At 46.1% G+C, this 24,339-nt stretch overlaps 1 protein-coding gene across 1 annotated transcript in view; it reads left to right on the top strand.

Annotated features, from left to right (window-relative positions):
* LOC101658309 (amyloid beta precursor protein binding family B member 1 interacting protein) overlaps positions 1 to 24,339 on the top strand; it is a 74,991-nt gene that overhangs the window by 41,908 nt on the left and 8,744 nt on the right. The window contains exons 7-11 of the mRNA XM_004716114.1: positions 6,159 to 6,245; positions 9,268 to 9,411; positions 12,821 to 12,931; positions 21,691 to 21,789; positions 22,355 to 22,469. Of these exons, the coding sequence (XP_004716171.1) occupies positions 6,159 to 6,245; positions 9,268 to 9,411; positions 12,821 to 12,931; positions 21,691 to 21,789; positions 22,355 to 22,469 (556 nt within the window). The remainder of the gene's footprint in view (positions 1 to 6,158; positions 6,246 to 9,267; positions 9,412 to 12,820; positions 12,932 to 21,690; positions 21,790 to 22,354; positions 22,470 to 24,339) is intronic.

Raw genomic sequence — 24,339 nt, 5'->3', positions numbered from 1 at the left:
TCAATATGCTAGCAAGATTCTTAAGAACAGAGATATTTTGCCTGGTGGGGATACTCACTGAGATGCAGAGGATAGATATTTATCTATATACTGAGAACTACTTGGTTGAGTCTTGATTCCAAGAAGGGGATTCTTTTTATTGCTTTTGTTCTCTTTCTTTTCTACCCAGCTGTCCCCAGATCTTGCCTTCTCGCAATTTATGGCAAAAGAGAACAACCTGTGATCAAAGATCTTGTTTCCCATTCGAAAGTTCCCTCGCTATTCATATCCAGATCGACCCCCAGTCTCTGTGTGCCACAGGTAACGAATTACCTTGAGCAATGCAGTTGCTGCAGTGACTGCACACGCACACAGGCGAAAGTCCAGGCTCCCAGAGCATTGAGTCTTTTCCAAGAACCACCTTCCCAGGAGACCCAACATGACTGTGGCTTTGATGTTTTATATGGAGTGCGGGGAGAATGAAGAAAACACTAGAAGAGAGAAAGTCACTCAGAAGCCAAAGAGCTAGGAGGAGTCTCAGAGGTCACAGCTTAGGGAGGCTCGTCCTTTACCTGCCCCGGCACTGGGGGGTGACAGAGCGCTTCTTTCCCTGATGACGATGTTAGAATGAGGGGGCTTCTGCCATAGACATAGGTTTATGTTTCATCTTCATTGTTTCAGCTTTCATGCAGGTTCAAATTCCCAGGACGCTGCATCGAGGTTTGCTGGCTCGTCGTACTATCTGCATTTGCTTATATGAAGCAGCCGTCTCATGGTGGAGGCCATCGTTAAGTAACCTCTCATCTTGGTTATTTAGAATATGTTCATGGTGAGGGGACATGATGAAAAACTCAAGTTTCCGACATTAAATGATGGCAAGAAAGAGGGAAAGTGCATTATGAAAGAGAGCAAAACAAGAAAAACTAACATATTATAAATCCTACATAATAGCTGTTAGATGCCCTTTTCAACGCACAGCGGCTCCATGTGGCAGCAGAACTGTCCCCATGGGACCATCTAAGCTGTAATGTTCATGAGAACGGGGTCAGCTCTGCCTCCTCTTGCAGAGGTGAGCTCAAACTGCCAACCTTTCAGTTATCCTCTGAGCACTTAACAATTGCACCACTCGGGCAGGGAGATGGAAAGTAGGCACAGAGTCGCTGTATCAAAAAGAACTAGCCAACCTTCAACCATTCCAAGAGGTGGCATATGACCAAGACCCAATAGTACTGAAGGATGGAGCTCAAGCTTCACTGATAACATTAGCCATGGCAAGGCTCCAGGAATTGATGGGATACCAATTAAAGTCTTTCAACAGACTGCTGAAGCACTGGAAGTACTCACTCATCTATGCCAGGGATTTTGGAAGACAGCTACTTGGCCAGCAAATTGGAAGAGACCCATATGCATACTCCTTCCAAAGAAAGGTGACCTAATAGAATGCTGAAATTACAGAACAATATCACTGATATCAATGCGGGTAAAATTTTGCTGAAGATCATCCAGCAACAGTAGCAGCAGTACAGGGAGCTGCCAGAAGTCCAGGAGAGGCTGTGGAACAAGGGATAACATTGCTGATGACAGGTGGGTCTTGTCTGAAGGTAGATGTTTGTGTTTCGTTGACTGTGCCAGGGAATTTGACTGTGTGAATCATACCAACTACGAATGGCCTTGAGAAGAAGGGGGTTCCAGAAGTCGTCAGGGTGCTCATTTGGAACTCGTATGTGGAACAAGAGGCAGCTGCGCAAACAGCAAAGGAATACTGCGTGGTCTAAAATCAGGAAAGTATGTGTTAGGGTTGCAGGCCCCTCGCCATAATTATTGAATCTGTGTGCAGAGTAAATAATCCGAGAAGTTGGATTATATGAAGAAGAAGGCAGCATCGGGATTGGAGGAAGGCTTATAACAAACAACCTGTGGGATACGTGCTGACGCAGCCTGGCTTGCTGAAAGGGAGGAGGACTTGAAGCGCTCGCTCATGAAGATCAAGGACCGCAGCCTTTCACTATGGATGACAACTCAAGGGAAAGAAAACAAAAATCCTCACAACTGGACCAATAGTTAACATCATGAAAAACGGAAAGAAGAAGAAAAAAAAGAAGAGGAAGTTGTCAAGGATCTTGTCTTGCTTGAATTCACAATCGATGCTCATGGAAGCCTAGTCAAGAAAGAGAATGGTGCATTGTATCGTGTGAAGCTGCTGCACAGGAACTCTTGAAAGTGCGGAGAATCAAGGGTGTCGCTTTGAGGACTAAGGTGCACCCGACTCAAGCCCTGGCGTTTTCGGTCGCTTCATATGCATGTGAAGGTGACCACAGAAGGCAGACCAAAGAAAATGGGATGCATTCAAACTATGGTGCTGCCCAAGAATACTGAAAGTGCCGTGAGCTGCCAACAGAACCACTAGATCTGTCTTGGAAGAAGTCCAACCAGTATGCTCCTTCCAGGCAAGGATGGCGAGGCTTTGTCTCACCTGCTTTGGACCTATTGTGAGGAGAGACCAGTCCCTGGAGGAGGACATCACGCTCAGCAGAGTGGAGAGGCAGTGAGGAAAAGAAAATGCCTTGACAAAGTGGATCAACCCCGTGGCTGCAACAATGGGCTCAAACATACAAACAAGTGTGAGGATGTTGCCGGACCCAGCGGTATTTTGTTTGTTGTACATGCAGGTGCTGTGAGTCAGAACTGATTGGAAGATGCCGAACAAAAAGGGCTTCCTAGACTGAAAATAATGACACTAATTAACACTCCAATGACCTTTCAGGGGAAAAAACAAGTTACAATTTGGTAAAACCTGTGTAATTCTGACTGACAATATCACAAAGTGGGTGCGCTTTAAGTTATTGCTTTTGCATTACAAAATAAAGAACTCACTTGGTTTCCAAACCTTTATACAGAACGAGCAAGCCAATTCTGATTCAAGTAACAGCAACCAGAGGCGGAAGTTCCTTACACCACAGGAGATGCTTGAAGACATTTTCTGACTAGAGATGGGATTTCTTTCTGTTCAAGAATGGATGCAGGAAGCTGGGAGTTACTTAATTTTTCCGGGAAAAAACAAGTTAAAATGGACTTGAAAATGTATTCAAAGAACATTTATTTTCAATAAGAACAGTGGAAGGAATTTTTCTTCACTTGTTTTCCCTGTTTAACAAATCACCATTTTCATGCATTCTGTTTTGAAGAGGTAATCTAATTCTGTAACATTATCTTCCTAACCTTTTATCTTTCTTTTTTACAACTTTGTTTCATTATGTTCACGGTGAAGTTTGATACAGCAAATCAGGGTTCCATTTAAGAATTTCTGCACAAAGCATTCAGTAATATCGGTTACATCTTTCACAATGTGCCCTCAATCGCACGCCTGTGGTTCTCAGTAAACCATTTCAAGAACTCTAGTTTCCCTGCCCTTCTACTTTCTCATGTTTTGTTTTAGAGCAATTTCCTGGCCATTTGGTTTCATATAGATGATTTTTTTTCCCCAGCAGCTGATTCATTACTCACTTTCCTCTATGAGCCAATCTGTTATGATGTGAAATTTGACCTCAAGGAATAATTATAGTGTAAGGTTGAAATAGTATGTCCAGGAGAATGTCTCAGGAGGTCTTCTCATCTCAAATGGCCCAGTAAGTCTGGGCATTTCCAGGAATGCGAGTTCCGTTCCACACCTTTCTCTCATTTGGTCAGGGTCTATCTATTACGTCCCTGATCAGAGAGGTTGGGAGTGATATTCACACACCATGGAGTTCTTCCGGCCTCAAGATAAATGAGGCTGTGATTCACAAGCCAACTGTGAGTCCTGTGGACACTTTCTTCTTTGTTAAGGTGACCAGATGTCCTGCTTTTGGCAGGACAGTCCCGATTTTTAACAATTTGTCCCGTGTCTTACGGCGTTTTAAAAAAGTCCCGAATTTTGGAAAGAATGCATGACAAGCTAGGGTACACGGTTTTGGGCTGCCATGTGGCTATTTCACCAGGATATGAGTTTTATCAATAGTGTCCCACCTTACCAATGTTAAAATCTGGTCACCTTATTCTTTGTGCCTTTGGTTTTCTTCTTTCTACTTTGATCTGAAATAGACACCAATTATTGTGTCTCAGATGGCCACTCACATGTTTATAAACCCAGACACTACATTGGGATGTACAATATACATTTGAGTTAGTCCGGGTCGACTAGAGAAAACAAATTCATGAACACACTCTTATGTGTATAAGAAAGAGCTCTATATACAAGAGCAACTGTATATTGAGAAAACATCCCAGCCCAGTCCAGATCAAGTCCATAAGTCCGATATTAGCCCATATGTCTGATACCAATCCATAAATTCCTCTTCAGACACACGTAACACATGCAATGACACTGAATACAGGAAGATCACAGGTCAGTGGGTGGAAAGTTTTGTGGATCAAATGGCAGTAGAAGCATCTCAGCACTGGCGTGGGTTTCCATGTGGCTCCTCCAGCTCCGGGCTCTGGCTGATACTAGCTCCATCAGGCTTGTCCTCAGTAATGTCTCGCAGGGAGGGAGTGTTGCCCCGCCTCCAGGGAGCTAGCTATTTATCCCCTTAGTACCTCCAAATGAGGTCATCAAGCTGCGACCTGATTGACAGGTTAAACTCCACCCCTTCACTCTTAAGTCTCAAATTATGGAACGACCACACCCTTTATGAATTATGTTATGCCAGTAACCTGAGTTGTGCCTTGTGGCTATGAGTTGTTCCATGGGGTCTTGTAAAACCCAGAGAAGCAATCTTGCAAAGTGTATGGTTATGTCTAGGAATTCTCAGTACCCGTGTCCTTTATGCACTTTATATAGGTATGAATGTAGATGTATCCAGGCTTCCAGTGAGTCAGAAGTGACTGGATGACAAAGATAGATGAGATAGAGATATGCAAGGTATGTACCCACATGCCTACATATTCATGCCCATACACAGCTTTTCTGGTGGCTGTTAGTATTGTTGCAAAATTCTATTTGTCATACCCTTAACCAAAGTGCCCTTACCTTTGCAATGTTCTAGTGACATTATTTAGCTTGCCCATTGCTATCTTTCTCATCACCAAAAACAATAAATGTCTACTCTCTCACCAGAGCTTCCCTCACCCTCACCCCTCCTTCCGTCTGCCAGTAACCATCAAGCGTTGATCCCTTCTAGCTATTTGTGTCTTCTTATAAAAGTGCATCGCCTCACTGCACTCTAGCCGATGCTGACTCATAGCGACCCCCCTGTGGGTTCCAAGACTGTTAACTGTTAACGGGAGTAGAAAGCCCAGTCTTTCTCCTGAGGAGCTGCAGGTGGTTTCCAACTGCCGACCATGCGGATCGCAGCCCAACTCTTAACCACTGCACCGCCAGGGCTCCTATAAAGTGCAATCATACAATATTTGTCCTTTTTTGGTTGATTTATTTCATTCTGCATTATGTCATCCAGATTCATTTACATGACTCGATGTCTCAAGTACCCTTTATTCTTTATTGCTACATAGTATTCCATGGAATGCATGGACCTATTTATATGCACCTAGGTTGTTTCTATCGTTTTTGCTATTCTGAATAGTGCTGCAATGAACATAGGTGTGTGTAATCTGTCCACATCTCTGTTACTAGATCTCTAGCAGTACAATTTCTGAATCGTAAAGCATTCAGTTTCTCGCTTGTGGAGGACATACCATGTCTTTTCTGCAGATAAGGGTTGTAATCGCACAGCACTGGTGGTTTGCTTTGCTTTCTTTCGACTTAGTGAGTTCCATTTTCAAGAGTCAGTGCACAGTGATACCATCCTGCAGGCTTCCTAAAATGCTCATTTCCAGGCCCCGGCTCCACAGATTCCAGTTCAGTTGGTTGGACCCAGAAATGTGCATTTTCTTAAGCATCAAGACAGTCTGACTATCACCCTTGGAGAAGCCCAGATTTGGCGGGTGACTGAATTTAGATCTTTTGCTGCGGTCTGCTAATATTTTCTCCTTGCTTGTGAACGGTCAGAGGGAGGGAATCATTTACTCCTGACTCTGTGTCACCAGAGTAAGCATTCAGTAAGCCAGCCATTCATACACTGTGACTTCCTGTTTCTTTTCTACAGGCAAGCCTTCTCTCCCCAGCAAGGCTGTGAGTTCCTTGCCTCACCCTGCATGCTAAGGAACCCTTCCTGATCTGATCTTTTAACGTTGCATTTTAGAACTTTTACTTGGATAACAGAGGGAAGAAAGACAGCAAGGAAACAAATGAGAAAATGAATGCCAAGAACAAGGAATCCTTACTTGAGGTAAGCTTCCTGTTGTAAGAAAAGGACATCAAGTCTATCTTTTTTTTAAAAAAAGTAGTTGCTTCTAAAGACATTTATAGAGGTAGAAACATAGGCATGTACATACAGAAGTATATCAATATATAGCCATAGGGATATAGGTCTATGTACATGTATTTATAGGTTAAGTATTAAGGTAGCAGACGGACATTGGGCCTCTACTCAAGTCCTTCCTCAACGCAAGAGCACTTTGTTCTAATAACCTGGCATTCTGTGATGCTCACCTTTCTGACACGATCGCTGAAGACAAAAAAGGTGCACAAGCTAATTTGGTAAAGAAAGCTGATGGCACCAGCTATTAAAAGATATAGCCGGGGGGAGCGGGGAGGGAGGGGAAAAATGAGGACCTAATGTCGGGGGTTTAAATGGAGAGAAAATGTTTTGAGAAACGATATACAAATGCGCTTTACACAATTGATGTGTGTATGGATTGGGATAACAGTTGTATGAGCCCCTAATAAAATGTTAAAAAAAAAAAAAAAAAGATATAGCCAAAAAAATAAATTAATTAATTAATTAATTAAAAAAAAGATATAGCGTCTGGGATCTTAACGGCTTGAAGTTAAACGAGTGACATCCAACAAGAAAGCAACAAGCCCACATGGAAGAATAACACCAGCTCATGTGATCATGAGGTGTCGATGGGATCAAGTATCAGGCATCAGAAGACCCCAAACAAACAACCATTTTGATGTGAACAAGGGGGGTCTTAATGGAGACCCAAAGCCCATCTGTAGACGATTGTACATATTCTCACAGAAGGGTCACAAGGCCAGGGTAGAACTGCTCCTGGGGGTTTCTGAAGGAAACTTTAACTCTCCAGGAACAGAAAACACAGGTGTGCGAGAGAAGTACTAATATGGGAAACTGTGAGTTGTGTGTGTGGTGGGGGGTAAAGATACCACCCTCTGTACAATGTTTCTGTAAACTAAAACTACTGGTCTTGGAAAAAGAAAACTAGTTGCTTGCTTTTACAAAAGTCCAGATTCCAAGCTTCTCTTGATAAAACAGAAGATCCCTTCCATGAGACTTTGGCCTCCTACGTGGATTGCATCATGTGATTCCCCTCTTGGAGGTGGGAGCTGAGGGACATTCCTTCTCCTCGCTGGTGCTCCCCAGTGTATTCCACTCTCCCTTCGGGCACGATGATGGCAACACATTTACAGGTGTGCTTGATACAACTGAAGTATGGATTGTTACAGGATCTGTAAGAGCCCCCAATGAAATGATCTATTAAAATAAAAAAATTTTTTTAAGAATTTGCTTCTGAGAAAACAAATACCGAGGCACACCATGAAACTTTACTATTTTAAAATCAGGTTCTCATGAAATGCCGTGATTTCGATAATGGAGCTGTTTCTTTGAGTCAGTTGTGAAAGTGAGGGCTTTTAAACCATCTATTTTGAGTTTCGTGACTAAACGACTCAAGAATCTTCATACAATTCCCCTCCCACCACTTGACAGATTTCATTCCCTACATGCTCCACTGAGGGCAGATGAAGGGTTTTCAAAGTGAATTGTAAGTTGCTCTCCCAGCAGCCAGCTGTGGCAGGAAGACCGAGAGTTGGGTTCAGTGTGGTTCCTGGGATGCTGGATAAGTCCCCCCTGAGCTTCAGCTTCCTCAGACACACACAGTGATAAGAAAATCACCAATCAGATTAAATTGTTCCAGAACTCTGGTATTTGGCTGCAAAGCTAAAGGCTGGCGGGTCAAATCCACACAGTGGCTCCGTGGGAGAAAGACCTGATGATTTTACCATGAAGACAACAGCCTCGAATCCGCTAGGGAACTGTTCTCCTCTCTCACGTAGGGTTGCCTTGAGTCAAAGTCTGCCCCAGGACACCCAGCAATGCTGGGCTATGAGAAGACTCCAGGGAGGTCGTGAAAACACAGTGTATGGATTACTGGGCAGATACCTTCTCTGTTACCTTGGGGGCATGTTCCAGCCATTCCTTTGATAGTTGATGCATTCTGAAACACCACATGAGTTTTTTACATTGTCACTAAGCTAAAAGCCCGTCCTGCAGAGGAAAGGAGTGCCAGGTGAGAGGTCACAGATGGGCCTAATAGAGCCCAAAGGGGTCTGATTTCCCCCTGGTGACTGTGGGTTAGGCATTCGACTGCTAAGCAGAAGATTGACAGGGCCAACCCGCCAGCTCGTCCGCAGGAGGAAGCTCGGGCCCCTGCACCCATCAGGATTTATGTTCTCAGAAACCCTATGTAGGGTCACTGTGAATCTGAACAGATCGCATTTGGGTTTGGGTTTCTTGTATTAGTTGACGTTGGATTTTCCAGAAAAGTAACTCTTTCGCAGTTTGCCAACTGCGGCTAACAGTGAAAAACAAAGCAAACAGCTGTTGTTGAGTTGATTCCAACTCATGGCAAAGCCCAGTGTGTCAGAGTAGAACTGGGTTAACCATGCTATAACCCTCCGGTGCATAGCTGAATGAGCGCACCACTCAGGGCCTCCATAATGGCAATAGCAACCCCACCGCCATCAAGCCAATTCGTACTCTTTAACAACCTGAATTAGGGTTTCTGAGACTGAATCTTGACCGGAATAGACAACCTCGTCTTTCTCCCTCAGGGCAACTAGTGGGTTTGAACCATTGATTTAACAGCCCAATCCAAAGCCTTAGTCACAGCAGCACCTTGATTTTACAACATAACATGATGATTCCTTTCTAACAAGGTTGGGCTACTATTCTTCCCTCTTGCAAAGGCTAGCTCACAGTCACAGAGCTAAGAGAGGCCTTCCACTGGCCGTCACATCGGTCCGGGAGCTGGGGCTCTTCGCCACTCTGTTACGCTCCCTTCTTTATTGCAAAACGGCACATCGCTTAAACATAATTCTTCACTCGGAATTATAGACAAGAAGTGACCTGTAAGGGGAGACACGTCTTGCACGGCCTATGTAAGTGTGAACAGAAGTGTGCATTTGTGTCGTCTGTGTCTTTCATGCCATCACTATCTCCATTGCAGGAAAGTTTCTGTGGCACATCTGTGATTGTGCCGGAAATCGAAGGAGCTCTGTACCTCAAAGAAGACGGAAAGAAATCTTGGAAAAGGCGTTATTTTCTTTTACGGGCTTCTGGGATTTATTATGTACCCAAAGGCAAGACTAAGGTGGGAAGGAATTTTATATATATTTTAGCAAAAAGACATTTCATGAAAATGAAACCAAGGGATCCTTAAGTGTTGATTTAGTTTTATTTGTTTGTTTGTTTTTCAAATGTTGATGTAAATGTACCCTGTCTTCTGGAGGGGAAAGGGGAGGTGGGTGAGAAAGGGGTAACCGGGCACAGTGATCTACATATAACCCCTTCCCTGGGGAACGGACAACAGAAAAGTGGGTGATGGGAGATATTGGACAGTGTAAGACATGAAAAAAATAAGAACTTATAAATTATCAAGTGTTCCGGAGGGCAGGAGGGGAAAAAATGAGGAGCTGATACCAAGGACTCAAGTAGAAAGAAACCGTTTTGAGAATGATGATAACAACAAATATACAAATGTGCTTGACACAATGGATGGATGAATGGATGGATGGATGGATGGATGGATGGATTGTGATAAGAGTTGTATGAGCCCCCAATAAAATGATTCTTTTACAAAGACCTCTTTGGAGTGTCAAAGAGCAAAGATGGAACTTTAAGTACGAAGGTGTGCCTGATCCAAGCAAGCCTTCGTATTTGAATGGCCTCCTCTGCACGTAAAGCCTGCACAAGGAAGGAGGAAAGCCGCCGAAGAACTGATGCATTTGAATGTGGGTGTTGGAGAAGACTATGGGAAGTATCGTGGATTGCTGGAACAAGCACACCTGTCTTGGAAGAGGCACAATCAAAATGCTCCTTAGAAGTAAGGTTGAAGAGACTTCATTTTGCATGCTTTGGACGTGTTGTCAGAAGAGACTGGTCCCTGGAGAAGGACATCGTGCTTTAGAAAGTGAGGGGAGAAGAGGAAGACTCAGTGAGGTGGATGGACAGCACAGCTGCAACAGCAGGATTAAGCAGACCAACGGTTGTAAGGCCGGTGCAGGTCTAGGCACTGCGTCCTTCCTCTTGTTGGTTGAGTCGGCGACAAGTTGGAAATGACTCACTGGAACTTAACAACAGCTATTTGATCAGTCTTCAGAGAAATATAAACTAACCAATGGGAGTCCTGGTGGCATAGAGGTTACACATTGGGCTTCGAGCCACAAGGTTGGCAGTTCGTAACCACCAGCCGCTCCAAGGGAGCTTTCTGCTCCCATAAATAGTGAGTCTCAGAAACACACAAGCGCAGTTCTACCCTGCCCCCTGGGGTCGCTATGGGTTGGCATTGACTCAAAGGCAGTGAGATGAGTGAGATCGTCCCTCCCATGAAATTGCTAAAATTGGCATTGTTGATGTGGTCTACATTTGGTGGCATTAGGTAAGGAAAACGGGGCACTGTCACGGTAAAAAGGATGGGGCTCTAAACTGGTACAGCCAAATTGAAAGACAAGTTAGTGAGATCTAAAGACAAAGTAAACAAGCAAATACTCCTTGAAGCTCCCGTTCCCTATTTGGCCGTCTGTCTCACCAAAACATTTCGTTTCTACGCTTCATGTAGTTTGCTCAAATCATTGCAGAGATGAAGAGTGGTATTGCAAGTACTTTAAAATAACACTAAAAGATTAAAAACCTAAACTCTAAATTGCCATCTGTAGCCCTATGACTACGTTGCTCCACCTCTATGTGGAACGCCAAGGAGGGGCTAAAGGAATGTCCTGGGTGTCCATTCCTCTTTCCCGACTCTGAAAGACCCCGAGATCTGTATGCACAGCAACACAGACAGGAGGCCCGGAAGAGAACCTGTAGCAAAATCTCACTCATGCTTCTAAACCTGTGTACATTTCAAGAGACGGATGGATGGAGATGTGTGTGTGCTTACACATAACTATGTGTATCAATGTTTGCCTAAAATGTTGGGAACACCAACCAACCAGTAACTACTGGAGAAAAATGGAGAATTAGGAGAAGGGGTGTTGAAGGAAGGTGTTCCCTTTAACTAAATGTGTCTTTTTTAAAACGTGTGATTAAAAGGCAACAACAGAGCAACAACATTGAGACCACTGGTACACTGCAAAGAATGTAACGGAACACTTTGTATAGGAACTATTGACTAGGAACCGAAACTGTTTGTCATGGAAAAATTAATATCTTGACATTCCAAGAGAAAATATTGTGAAATGAAATAAAATGTGCCTAAAAGGACGTAATGCTGAACTAAGGTAGGATTATTCTTCCTCTTTTGTGTATCCATGGACCAGGTAGAGAATTCTAGAACGGTGGTTCTCAACCTGTGGGTCGAGACCCCTTTGGGGGTTGAACAACTCTTTCACAGGGGTTGCCTAAGACCAGCAGAAAACACGTATTTCCAATGGTCTTAGGAACCGAGTCATCCCTCCTCTATCGTCTCCAGGTGGGTCCGCCCACATGCAGATACGTCCACATACAAGTACTGGCATGAAGACTGTCACCCATGCTACACCATGCTTCAAGACAACATTTCATTGATTTGTCATTAGAAACAAATATCTCACAATATATCATTACATATTGCATTTGTGATGAATCACGATGCTTTAATGATGTTCAATTTGTAACCATGAAAATACACCCTGCATATCAGATATTTACATGACGATTCCTAACAGTAGCAAAATTACAAAATTACAGTGATGAAGTAGCAACGAAAATAATGTTATGGTTGGGGGTCACCCCAACATGAGGAACTGTATTAAAAGGTCATAGCATAAGGAAGGTTGAGAACTACTGCTCTAGAATGTGAAGAAGAAGAAGAAGAAAGAGGTACAAAACCAATTTGCAATTAAAGTGCAACCAAATATGTCGATTGGAGGCTGCAGTGTTCACAATGGAGGAGACTTGGGTTTTTCCCCCGGTTGCCATAGCAACCCAGCCGGCACTAAATGGAAACAGAGAAAGAAATCTTTGCTGTCAGGAAGAAGTGCGTGAAGTGTGTGCTAATTTACCGAGAATCAAATTTACCTTTCCTTGTGCGTCCTGAGGGGGACTTTTCCTTCTTTTTTTTGTAAATGCTCAATCACTAAATCCATCACTGGCTTTAAATGGCCAAAGCCAAAACGAAATTTCTCACCAGGTGGTCACCTTGTCTCAAACAGCATCAATAACTGCGCCTCAAGGTCAGTTAGCTCCAATTCTTGGAGGCCGTGTGCCAGGTGCTTGGACCCCGGGTGATTTTTCACTCTGCTTCTGGGCCCGTGGCACGCTGTCCTCCCTCCATTACACTCTCTCACCTCTTCAAAGGCAGGCTCGGAGTTTAGAGGGTTGTATGTGGTTGAAGCATAAAATAAATTCCATAAAAATTCAATGTATATATGTGTGTGTGTTTATATCTGGTGTGTGTGTGTGTGTGTGTGTGTGTGTGTATTTTTTAACTAAGTGTAACTCTCTGCTGTCCCAGCAAGAACAACCTTGGAAAAACACTCGCTGCCAAGTCACTCAGGTTAATTTGTGCTCTTCCCTTTCAGACATCTCGGGATCTGGCATGTTTCATACAGTTTGAAAATGTCAACATTTACTATGGGCTCCAGTGTAAAGTGAAATATAAAGCTCCCACTGACTGCTGCTTTGTCCTCAAGGTATGTCAGGAGAGATCCTCAGTGTAGACTATCAGCAGTTTGAATGAGTGCATCCTCTTAAGACAAAGAAAAAGAAGAAGAAAGGTAGGCAAGGACAAACTTGTGCTTCTGTACTAATCTGTCAAGAACATTTCATATCCTGCCCCCCCCCCCAAAGTACATCGAAGATGCAGCTCCTAGGTATGGCTGGCATCTGACTCCCTCCCAACCCCACAGCACCTTCCCAGTGAGGGCAAGCCTCTTCTCAAATAGGTAATCCCTGACAGTAACCAGCAAGCACAGTAAGCCTGTGCTTATCTTGCTTACTGAGTCATCTGCCCCTGCGTAAAATAATACCAGGTTTGCTTTCAGCCTAAATAGGGTAAGTGGGAAGCCATTCCATTTGTTTCCCACAATGCCTGCTGTCTGAGTTGAAAATATTTGCCCACCTGGGGCCCTCACCACTTCTGAAAAGAAAAGGTCTACATTTTGAACAAATGTGGTTTGCAGTTTTCTTGATAAGTCCAAGAAAAACATTTCATTTCTTTCAAGAACTTGACCAAAAAACCCTAGGAAAAAAGTCTTGTTGGGAAGGACAATAACATTCATTATGTGCTTGGCACCTTTTAAAATATGTATTATCTGGAGAAGTGGATGAGGGAGACATCGGCTGGGGTAAGATGATAAAATAATAATAATTTATAAATTATCAAGGGTTCAGGGGGAGGGGGAGCAGGGGGGAGGGGCAAAATGAGGAGCTGACAACAAGGGCTCAAGTGGAAAGCGGGTGTTGTGAGAATGAAGTCAACATAGGTACTAATGTGCTGGACACAAATGACATATGTACAGATTGTGATGAGTTGTATGAGCCCCTAATAAAATGATTATTGAAAAAAATATGTATTATCCAAAGACCGTGTGTGCGGTCAGATTTGGGGCAGGTTTACCTTAGCACCATATCGTGGAAACTTGATAATGGTTTTTTATCTGCCAAATATAGCATCTGACTCCTGTAAAGGGAATTTATACAGTTCAGTTGTTCAGGCCACTCCATCACGTCAGACACCATAAAACCCTTTCCTTTCGTCAGCCTCTTCAAGCACGTCAGCCCCAGCAAGCACATCTCCCATCAGAAAGTGAGGATGGTCTGATGATGTTTGGCACAGTGTGGGGCTGTGCACAGAATTTCCCCTCTCTGAGAGCCAGGGTTCATCATTTTCCATCTGGAAGAAAGTTGGCGCAGCATGGTGGTGATGAGACCAGGTTCCTGGGTAAGGTTCCCTTGCAGGTCAGTCTCCAGCCCACAAAGAAACCCATCTCTCCAGGTTTCTGTAAATGTCTGCTGTTGGACACCCTGTGGGTGTATGCTCGCATGTACGCCACATGTGCGCGCGCGCCGCGCACAAACACACACATCTGTATCTCCTTGGTACAAGCATCCCTTCTCCAAAGATTATCGCTCCAAGTGTCTGGTATAGGTTTGCATCGTTTTCACAAATGAAGGACACACTTACGTTTCAGTGTGTAGCCAACACATTCTCGGGAAAGCAGACTCACTGACGGCAAGCTGATTCCAGCTCACACTGGCCCTGGATTGGGTTTCCTGGACCGCAAACCTCTATGGGAGCGGGCAGCCTCATCTCTCTCCTTTGGAGCAGCTGGTGGATTTGAACTGACAGTCTTGTGGTTACCAGCCCAACCACATGATTGAAGATGATCATGAGCCTGCCATGTTGTTTCAGAGATGACTGCTCTTGACACACCCGTTACTATAGGGTGTGTGCTCTTGACACACCTGAACCGAAGCGTACTCCCCAATCTCTGATGGAGCATAGGCAGCTTGACCACACCTTTGTGGCTTCCATTGGCCGTCACCATACACAGCTGTTCAAAGGAAATGGTCATCTAAGAACTTTCTAAATAAAGAGCAAAAGGTACTGGAGAAACAACTAAGAAACTAACAGAAGTGGATCATGACTGCATTTTAAGAATTAGAACCCTCGCTCAGTCTTTAAGTAGACGGGTCACTCTTACAATCACAAGGGTGATGTGTGAGAATCTTTCTATGCCTGCAAAGTTCTGGGTTAAGGCTGGTAAGCTGGTTTTTGTGTCCCTTTGAGCTGAATACAATAACTGCGCCCTCATTGTCTTATTTAATTATTTCAACTTCTTGTTTTAAAATCATTTTATTGGGGGCTCGTACAGCTTCTATAACCATCCATCCATCAATTATAACAAGCACATTTGTACATATGTCGCCATCATTATTTTCTAGACATTTCTGCCCACCTATTTTTCCTTGCTATTATAGTCATAAGATTGGTTGAAAAGTATTGGTTTCAGTGAGGCTGCAGGACATGATGTGGTTTCCTGTAGACATTCAGACTCCTCTTTTTATAGGAGCCCTGGTGGCATAGTGGCTTTGTATTGGGCTAACCACGAGGTCAGCAGTTTGAAATCACCAGCTGCTCCAGGGAGGAAAAAAAAAAAAAAGAGGCTTTCTCTTACCATAAAGAGTCTTGGAAACCCACAGGAGCAGTTACTCTGTCCTACAGGCTCACTGAATTGGAATCAACTTCACGGCAGTGAGTTTTAATCTTTAAGTACCAGTACTCCTCTTTTTAATCACTGAGAATCCTCTTTGAGGTTGGTTGGTTTGGGGGAGGGGCGGTTGTCTGTTTTTTCATAACCACTATTCTTGTTCAGAAGGAGCCCTGGTGGCTAAAGCTCTAGGATACTAGTCAGTGGTTTGAACCCACTGGGCACTCCATGAGGGAACAATGTGGCCCTCTGTTTGGTGCGGAGCTCCTGCCTTGGGAGCTCTATCAGCGGTCATACCCTGCCCTTGAGCCTTGCTAGGCGTCAGAAGCCACCCTAGGGCAATGGGTCTGGTTCTTAGTTGATGAGTCCAGGGGTCCCTGGGTGGAGCCAGTGGTTGAGTTCTTGGCCACCAGCAGGCAGGCTGGCCGTTCACACCCACCTCAAGGGACCTCAGAGGAGATCTGCAAGGTCACAACCTGGAAAGCACAGGTCCCCTAGGAAACCCGGTGCCTTCTCTCTCCTTGCCTGTGGGAGGAGAGGGGCCTGGGGATCACATTTGACAGATGAGTCATCCCGTTGTTGTGTTCCGAGTTCCACCACCACCCTGACCTCTGTCACCCACAGCAGCTAAGCAGCCTTCCTCCTGGTCTCCCTCGTGTCCACCTTCTCTCTGTCTCCCTGGCCATTCTCAGCCCTCTTCTCACGTACGAGCACCTCACTCGGCACACCCGACCTTGGCCTGAAAGGGCCGAGTTGCTCTGTTCTCCTCCTGTGAGGCTGTCAACTAGGCCGACGCAGACTGTCCTACCTCAGAAGGGGACAGAAGAAGATGGTTTCTTCCTCCAAGGCAGGCCCTCCCCCAGCTAATCTGGGACTGCACGTCAACACCTGCACTTGCTTTCCAGAGAAGTCTCCCACCTGGTCCTACAGCCCTTGGGCTCGGGGTTCTTAATCCCTCCCCTCAGTTCTGTATCCCCCCCCACCCCGCCCGCCTCCAAGTAACACACCTTGGCTTTCAACTTCCCTCTACCGCAAACCCCTTGAGGTCCATAGGCCCTGCACGCCACAATGTTCAGCGCGCCAGACAGTATCCAATACAATTCATTCACTTAAAATGTTCTATCCAAAAAAAACAGTCTTACCAAGGTGTGGGAAGACACCAGTGGCCCCCAAATTTCTGACTTTGTAGAGTGTGCCCGCTATGGGCACCGCTAGCAGGCAGGTTTCTAGCCAACAGTGAGTGGCCTTTCCCCAATATCCGCGACAGCACCTGCGTTGCTGACAACATCTTCACTCTATCATCTTCACCTGAACCCCTCGCGATTCAGGTGCCCTGGGGCCTTGCTGCTGTTCCTCCTTCCTCCGCAAACACTAGCGTGTTCACTGTGTCGGGTACTTGTTTCTCACAGGACCCCTGCTGCTTGCCCTCTGTCTGAGAGATCATGTTCACAACAACAGTAGCAACCGCTGCCCGTGTGCTAATAAGTCCCAGGCTGTAGCTAATGGCCTCTCCTCTCCTAGACCTGCACGTATGGTAGCTACATGTCCAAGAAGCACCTCGCCTGTAACCTGTGAGACAGGCATTTCTGCCTACTCGCCATTCACAAATGCCTTCTTCCTGACCTCCCTCCCAGGATGCAACGTGTCATCCCCCATCAGTACTTCCAAACCAGAAGCAGAGACCACCCTGGAATTCCCTCTCCTTGCACTTCCCCTCCACTCCACCAGCAAGTTCTGTCAGTTTCCATCTGAAATGACTCTCCTTCAACCCACTGCCAGCTGTCCTTCCCCTCCTCGGTCCTGTGCCATCTTCCACCTTTCCGGTGGCCCACAGTGCCACCCAGGGTGACGTCGGAGGAGAGCTGTGCTCCACAGTCTCCACGGTGATTTGTAGGAGGTAGATTGCCAAGCTTTTCCTCCCAGGAGCCCCTGAGCTGGCCCCCACTTCCAACCTTTGCACTTAGCAGCCAAGGGTTAACCCCGTACACAGGTGGCTCCGCGCGGAACCGAGCTCTCCGAGGCGGCCATACCTGTGTCAGCTCGCTTCATGTCCCTGGCACTCTGTCTCACCATTTGTAAGCGGAGAGGATCGTCAGGACCCTCAGAGTTGGGGTGTCTTGTGAGCACCCTGACCTTTGTATGCTGTGCTGAATGTCCTAAGAGAGCGGCTCCCTTTTCGTGGCTGAGAATAATGAGATTGATCACAGGAGAGTCTTTCCTGCGGCACTGTACCAGCATGATTTCTTTTTGCCGCCCCCCCCCCAAAAAAAAAAAATCCTGCAAGAGATTCAGGAAGTCAACTCCTTGGCCAAGTCCCAAGGCATGACCAGAGGGCAAGGCAAGCAAAGGTCACTCTGGCTTTGTGGAATGATGGACCTACTAATGATTTCTCTCCCGACCTCTGCTGATAAGACCAGTAGGGTCTCCCTAGCCTCTTGGATCAAGACGTCCTTGTTTGAACCTCTTCAGCTTGGGCTCCTCCTCCTCCTCCTGCCTCGGTCTATTTGTGGTGTTCCGCACTTCCTCCCCAACACCCTGCATTTCCAATGGCGTCAGAAAGGACTCTTGCGTCCAATCGGTAGCTCACCCTCGGGCCATAGGATCAGAGGCCTGGAAGAACCCTGAGGGGTCCCCAGAGGCTCCCTTCTCCGGGATGCATTGATAGCACACAGGTACTGCAGGGAAATCTGTAAAGCTGACCCCCACTAATGTGCAAAAGAATGAACCGCAGTTGTGCACACCCTGCCTCCCCATCACCAGAGGAGCCAGGGCGACAAGTCCAGTGAAGAGGGCCTGACTGCTGTCCGCCCCATAGTCCTTCCGTTTGAGCGCGTGGATGAGTAACACTGACTTGATTGTTTACCTTGCGGGCACTGCGCACGCTTCACTGCCCTGAGTGCAGCAAGACTGACAGTCGCTGCTCCTGGGGACCTGCTTCTTATCTGACGCCCCCAACAACTCATTCACCTGCCCAGCCCAAGATTACGGTATCGACTCCCCAAGTGGCCCAGGAAAAGGATAGAGCTGCTACGCAGGAGGAAAATTCATGACCAGGGAAATGCTGAAGAGACCCCTGTGCTTCTCATGTCTCACTGGTGCTGAAAGACCCGGCCTGCGGTTTGGCTTGGGGACCTTGTGGTCCGGGGAAGGCTGCCGGGCGCTTGTAGAAAGTTGCATTCCATCCAGGGAGCATACTTGCTGGGTTTTTCATCAATACTACCTTTTGGTTAATTAATATAACAGATGTCTTTTACTATTAGACCAAATTGTCAGAACTGACAGATTTCCCATTTTAAAGGCCTCCAAAGGAGAAAAGTATGTGTGTAACATTTGCAAACATAAACTCTAAGCATCAGGATGAAGGAGTAAGCTTTGAAGCCGTCCAGAACAAGCGATGCAAAAGTGTTTGCTGCCATCTGCTGGTGAGAAGGGAAAGCTACAGGCACCCAGGAGCTGCCTTAGGGGAGAGAGTGTGATAATTAAAGCAAGTGGGTGTCCAGTAGTCCTTTAATAATGCTAATGTGAATGCTAAAAGCTGAAGGAATGGGGTGGGGGAGGAAAAAATCTATTTTGAAAATTCGATGCTGTCCACATGACTCCCACTTGTGGTGACCGTATGTGTGCCAGAGGGTAACATTGCTTCTTCTCGGGTTTCCAGTGGCTGGGTTCTCAGACACCGCTCACCAGGTCTTTCCTGTGAGGCTTCTCTGAGAGTCTCGAACCTCCTCCAGCTCTGGTAGCAGCCAAGTATGGGAACTGATGGCACGGATTTAAAGTAGACCCTCCTCGACTGACGTCAAAAGCTAAAAGGATGTATTTCAGGTCCTATTATCACTCGTGAATCTTTCTGCAAAGACAATTAAAGCATGTCCACGAACGCCAACGTAGGACGCTGGGTATATCTCCCCTGAGTCAGAGAGCAACTCGAGACTAGACGTGATGCATTCAACACTCGGCTGGAGGCCAGATGCATTGTGGGATGACACCAAAGACGAGGTGAATTAAAATAAACAAGGGAGGCGCTGTGAGCATCCAAACAGATGAGCTTGAAGAACGGAATCACAGATTTGGCAAATGTATTATCATGGAGAGTACTTTGAAGGAGTTAAGGTTGTTTTGTTAAAAAAAAAAAATTAAATACATAGCTTTGAAGAAAGAAAAAAAATGACCAAAATGGAAGAGAGTGTGGTCTGCGGAGCAGCCAACGCAAACGGAGGAAACAATCATATAAACGAACAGACAAGGATTTCCAAGGGCGGCTCAAGGAGACAAGTAGTCTCAGGAAATGTGCAAAGACCTGGAGTTAGGAAACCCCACGGAAAACAGACTCAGCATTTCTCACGCTGGAAGAACTGAGGAACCTTTTCAGGCCCCGAGATGCAATCTTGAAAGATTCTGTTGGCAAAATATTGAACAATGCCGAAAATATCAAACGAAGATGGACGGAATGCACAGTCACTGCATCCAAATGAATTGGTTAACATTCAACCATTTAAGGAGGCAGGCTAGGATCCAATGCCAAGGCTACTGAAGGAAGAAGTCCGAACTGCACGAAAGCGGCAACACACAAGGCCCCACAAATGGTCTGAATGCCAACGGAGCTGTTTCCCTAATAGAAGCGACACTGGAAGCACTCGCTCGTCGATACCAAGAAATCCGGAAGAGAGCTACCTGACCGACCAACTGGAAAAGATCCATATTTGTGCCTGCTCTGAAGAAAGGAGAGCCAACGGAAGGCAGAAACTCCTTCCTGCGCATAAGTGTAATGAGGCTGAAGATCGCTCCAAAAAATGGTGCTGCAGTCCGTTGACAATGAACTGCTAGGAATTCACATTTGAACTTGGATGTGGATTGAAGGATATCATTCCATCCTTAAGACGGATCTTACACCCGAAATCAGGCAGTGGCAGGAAGATGCTTGCTTGTGTGGTACTCTGTGGATCATACAAGTGAATCGAAGCCCCAGAACACTCCATTGTGCTTAAGTGTGGATGCAGAGGAAAAAGGGATTGTTCAAACAGAACAAGGGGACGCTTGCGTGGTTGAACATCAGGAAAGGTGTGTGTCAGGGCTGTATCCTTTCGCCATACTTAATCATTGTGTCTACCGAACCAATGATCAGAGGAGCTGGACAATGAAATCGACCATGGCATCAGAATTGATGGAAGACTTATCAACCTTCCATATGAAGAGGACTTGGCTGATGAAGATCCAAAACTGCAGCCTTCAGTTGGGATTACTCCTCGTCATGGAACAAAAAATTCCACAACTGGCTGAAGAAGCATAACGGGAGATGGAGAAGAGACTGAGCTTGTCAAGGTTTCATTTTAGTTGGATCCACAATTAACACCCATGGAAGCAGCCCTCAAGGAAACAGTGACGGGCTGCAGTGGGAAAAGCTGATGCCAAATCAACGCCAAAACCCATCTGTAGACAAAGTGACATTCCGTCAGAGAAGGGTCACAAGTAAGGGATGAGTCAACAGAGTGATGTATAGCACCGATGAAACACACACTATTTCTCTGGTTGCTTGAGGCTTCCTCACCCCCCACTATAATGACCCCAGTCCCACCTTTCACTGTGGGCTAGGCCAGAGCATGTACACTGGTACAGATAAGAGCTCAGGACACAGGAAATCCAGGTCAGAAAAACCCCTCAGGAACAGAAATAGGAGTCACAATACCAGGAGAGTAGTGGGAAGGTGGGGAGTGTAGGGGGGAACAAACCTCGGGGGGAGGGAGACAGTGGTTGGTGTAAGATACGAAATTAATACTTTTAAATTAATTAATTAATTTAATTAATTTTAAATTAATAATAATAAAAATTAAGAGCTGTAAGAATCCCCAATAAAATCTTTTACAAATCCACCAAGCCCACTGCCTCTAAGTTGGTGCCCAACTCACAGTGACCCTAGAACAGAGCAGAACTGCTCCTCAAGGGTACCAAGACTGTAAAGTCGCGAAACTTTTCCAAGCCCCCTTGTGCAATGTGGAAACAGTTCAAGGCAGTTCTGCTGTATCCTGTAAGGTTGCTATGAGTCACAATCATCTTCACAGCAAGGAGTTTGGGGTTTTTTGGTTGGTTGGGTTTTGTTTTTTGTTTAAACACTAAATATGTAACTGATCATTTTTGCCACCATATCTATAAATCTATTCCATTTAAAAGGTTTCATTTTTTTAATCCTGCACTCCTAAGAAATTAATAATGCATCCATGGTTTTTAATGCAACTTCTTTCTAGCACCCCCAAATTCAAAAGGAGTCCCAGTATATCAAGTACCTCTGCTGCGATGACGCAAGGACTTTAAGCCAGTGGGTCACAGGAATCCGGATTGCCAAGGTGAGACAGCATTTGGACTTGAACCTTTCTCAGACGTCCTGACCGACTCCCTACCTGTGTTCAGCCTGTGTGCACGTGTGAAATCCGAGCCAGCCTCCTCTACAATCACAGGTAGTGTCTGGCTTATTTGCCTGTTGAGTTTCAAAAACAGGTTGGCGTGATAAAGAGCCACCTGCGATAACTCATGGAGAAAAGGCAAACCAACCCCACTGCCGTCAAGTCCATTTGATGGAGGAGCGTTGACGGCGGAAGAGTTTTGTCACCCTTGTGTGCCTAGAAGAAACGCAAGATGTTCTCGAACGCAGACTCGGGTAGAGACGGAGATCAGAACTGCATGGCTAGTGCTCTTCTTCCGCGTATCGGCAGAAGTATTAACTGAGATCATCTGAACAATTATTTAATAACCAATAATACGTAATCAATTTGTGGGTTTTCTTTAATTGAGGGATTATACCGACCCACAAAACTTCAGTGAAGAGTAGGAAAAAGCCGTATGTGCATAATGAGACGGACTACCAGGGTTCAGAATAAGTGAATTCCTTTCTCCTTTTTCTTTGCCTCCTAGTATGGAAAGACCCTTTACGACAATTATCAGCGGGCCGTGGCAAAAGCTGGGCTTGCTTCTCGGTGGACCAACCTGGGGACCGTCAGCCCAGCTATCCCAGCTCAACCACCTGCAGGTACGAAGCAGGGGAGATGCGAAACACATACTCAAACCTCGCTCGTGTCGAACACATATCCACCGCATTGGATAAAAATAGAATTCAGTCGCTACTGTACACCACGTGCTTCTCCCCTGATGGTCGGGTGTACGATCCCCTTACCTCCAGTCTGTCTCCTAAGTCACTTAGCCCTTTTAAGCAATTTTGTTTTACCATAGCTTCTGAATCTGCTTGTGGACAAGGTGCCCACCAGTAGGGGGAGCTAGTAGAGACAGGTACCTCCTCAGCGTGCCCATGTGGTATTTCTGAAGCGCCTCTGGTACTCAGAAGAGCACACACTCCCAAGAAGAACGCTGGTGTTTGGCATTCAATGGTTCCCACAGCGGACTTTTCTGACCCAAAAGGTCGGTAGTGAGGAGTGGAAAAACTGTGCTCCAACCAATGTAACCTCCTCGGTTCCTCCTGGTTCCCAACTGTTTTTCACTCTCCTCAGACTTCCAATCCCTGACTCCTTTACCCTCAGCAGAGAGTAAAGGAGCCCCCAAAGGTAAGCACCCTGATGTTCCCACCACCCAACAACTTACCTGGATCACCACCCATGCTAACCGGCGCCCTTTATGACCGCTTCACAGGCGTTCTTCAGCACATGCCCTGCTCCCCCGTCTCTCCTGCCTTGGCAAAGACCTTACCTGCCCTGCTCCCCTGGTCCTGCTCACCCCATTGCTCCCCTCCTGAAACTACCTACAAAACCCCAGGGTCCCCAGTGCCCCCGTTAGCTACGGCCCCTGCTCACCACCAGACGGTTTAAGGATTGCGTCACACTTGCTTTCTCCACCTTCCACCTCCCTTTGATCCTCCTCTTCCTCCATTCAGGCATCTGCACTGCCTCCCCGTGGACAGTGCTCTTATTACAAGGCTGCTACCTGAACTCCGCGGCGCCAAGTCCAATGATGATAAAAGCTGTCTTTTTATCTGACCTTTCCCCAACAGGCAACACAGCTGAACTCCCTTCCTGGAATCAACCCCTCTATGGTCTTTACCGAGGCCACGTGCTCCAGCCCTCCCCCTCTCACACCTGCAACCTGGCCCCTCTGCAAATCTGTCTTCTTTTGTTCTGAGTTGCTGTCAAGTCTGTGCCAACACAAGCTGATCCCAAGTGTGTCCGAGTAGAATGCTCCACGGGGTTTGTTTTGTTTTGTTTTGTTTTCTGAGAGTGAGTCACTGAGTGAGTGAGTGAGTGAGTGAGTGAGTGAGTGAGTGAGTGAGTGAGTGAGACAGTGAGAGAATGAGGCAGTGAGTGAGTGAGTGAGAGTGAGACAGTGAGTGAGTGAGGCAGTGAGAGAGAGTGAGACAGTGAGAGAGTGAGAGTCAGTGAGTGAATGAGGCAGTGAGACAGTGTGAGTGAGACAGTGAGTGAGTGAGTGAGTGAGTGAGTGAGTGAGTGAGTGAGAATCAGTGATAGAGTGAGATAGGCAGTGAGTGAGATAGGCAGTGAGTGAGAGAAACAGTGAGTGATTGAGAGTGAGACAGTGAGTGAGCGAGAGTGAGGCAGTGAGTGAGCGAGAGTGAGGCAGTGAGTGAGCGAGAGAGTGAGGCAGTAAGACAGTGAGTGAGCGAGAGTGAGTCAGTGAGTGAGTAAGACAGTGATTGAGAGTGAGACAGTGAGTAAGACAGTGATTGAGAGTGAGACAGTGAGTGAGCGAGAGAGTGAGGCAGTGAGTGAGACAGTGAGTGAGCGAGAGTGAGTCAGTGAGTGATTAAGACAGTGATTGAGAGTGAGACAGTGAGTGAGCGAGCGAGAGTGAGGCAGTGAGTGAGTGAGACAGTGATTGAGTGAGAGTGAATCAGTGAGTGAGTGAGAGAGTGAGGCAGTGAGTGAGAGTGAGAC

This window comes from Echinops telfairi, unplaced genomic scaffold (genome assembly GCF_000313985.2).
Source record: "Echinops telfairi isolate 266 unplaced genomic scaffold, ASM31398v2 ScPeMD7_7461;HRSCAF=8499, whole genome shotgun sequence".
In the NCBI taxonomy this organism is placed as follows: Eukaryota; Metazoa; Chordata; class Mammalia; order Afrosoricida; family Tenrecidae; genus Echinops; species Echinops telfairi.
Note: the sequence above shows the minus strand (reverse complement) of the source record. Positions and strands in the feature narration are given on the sequence as shown.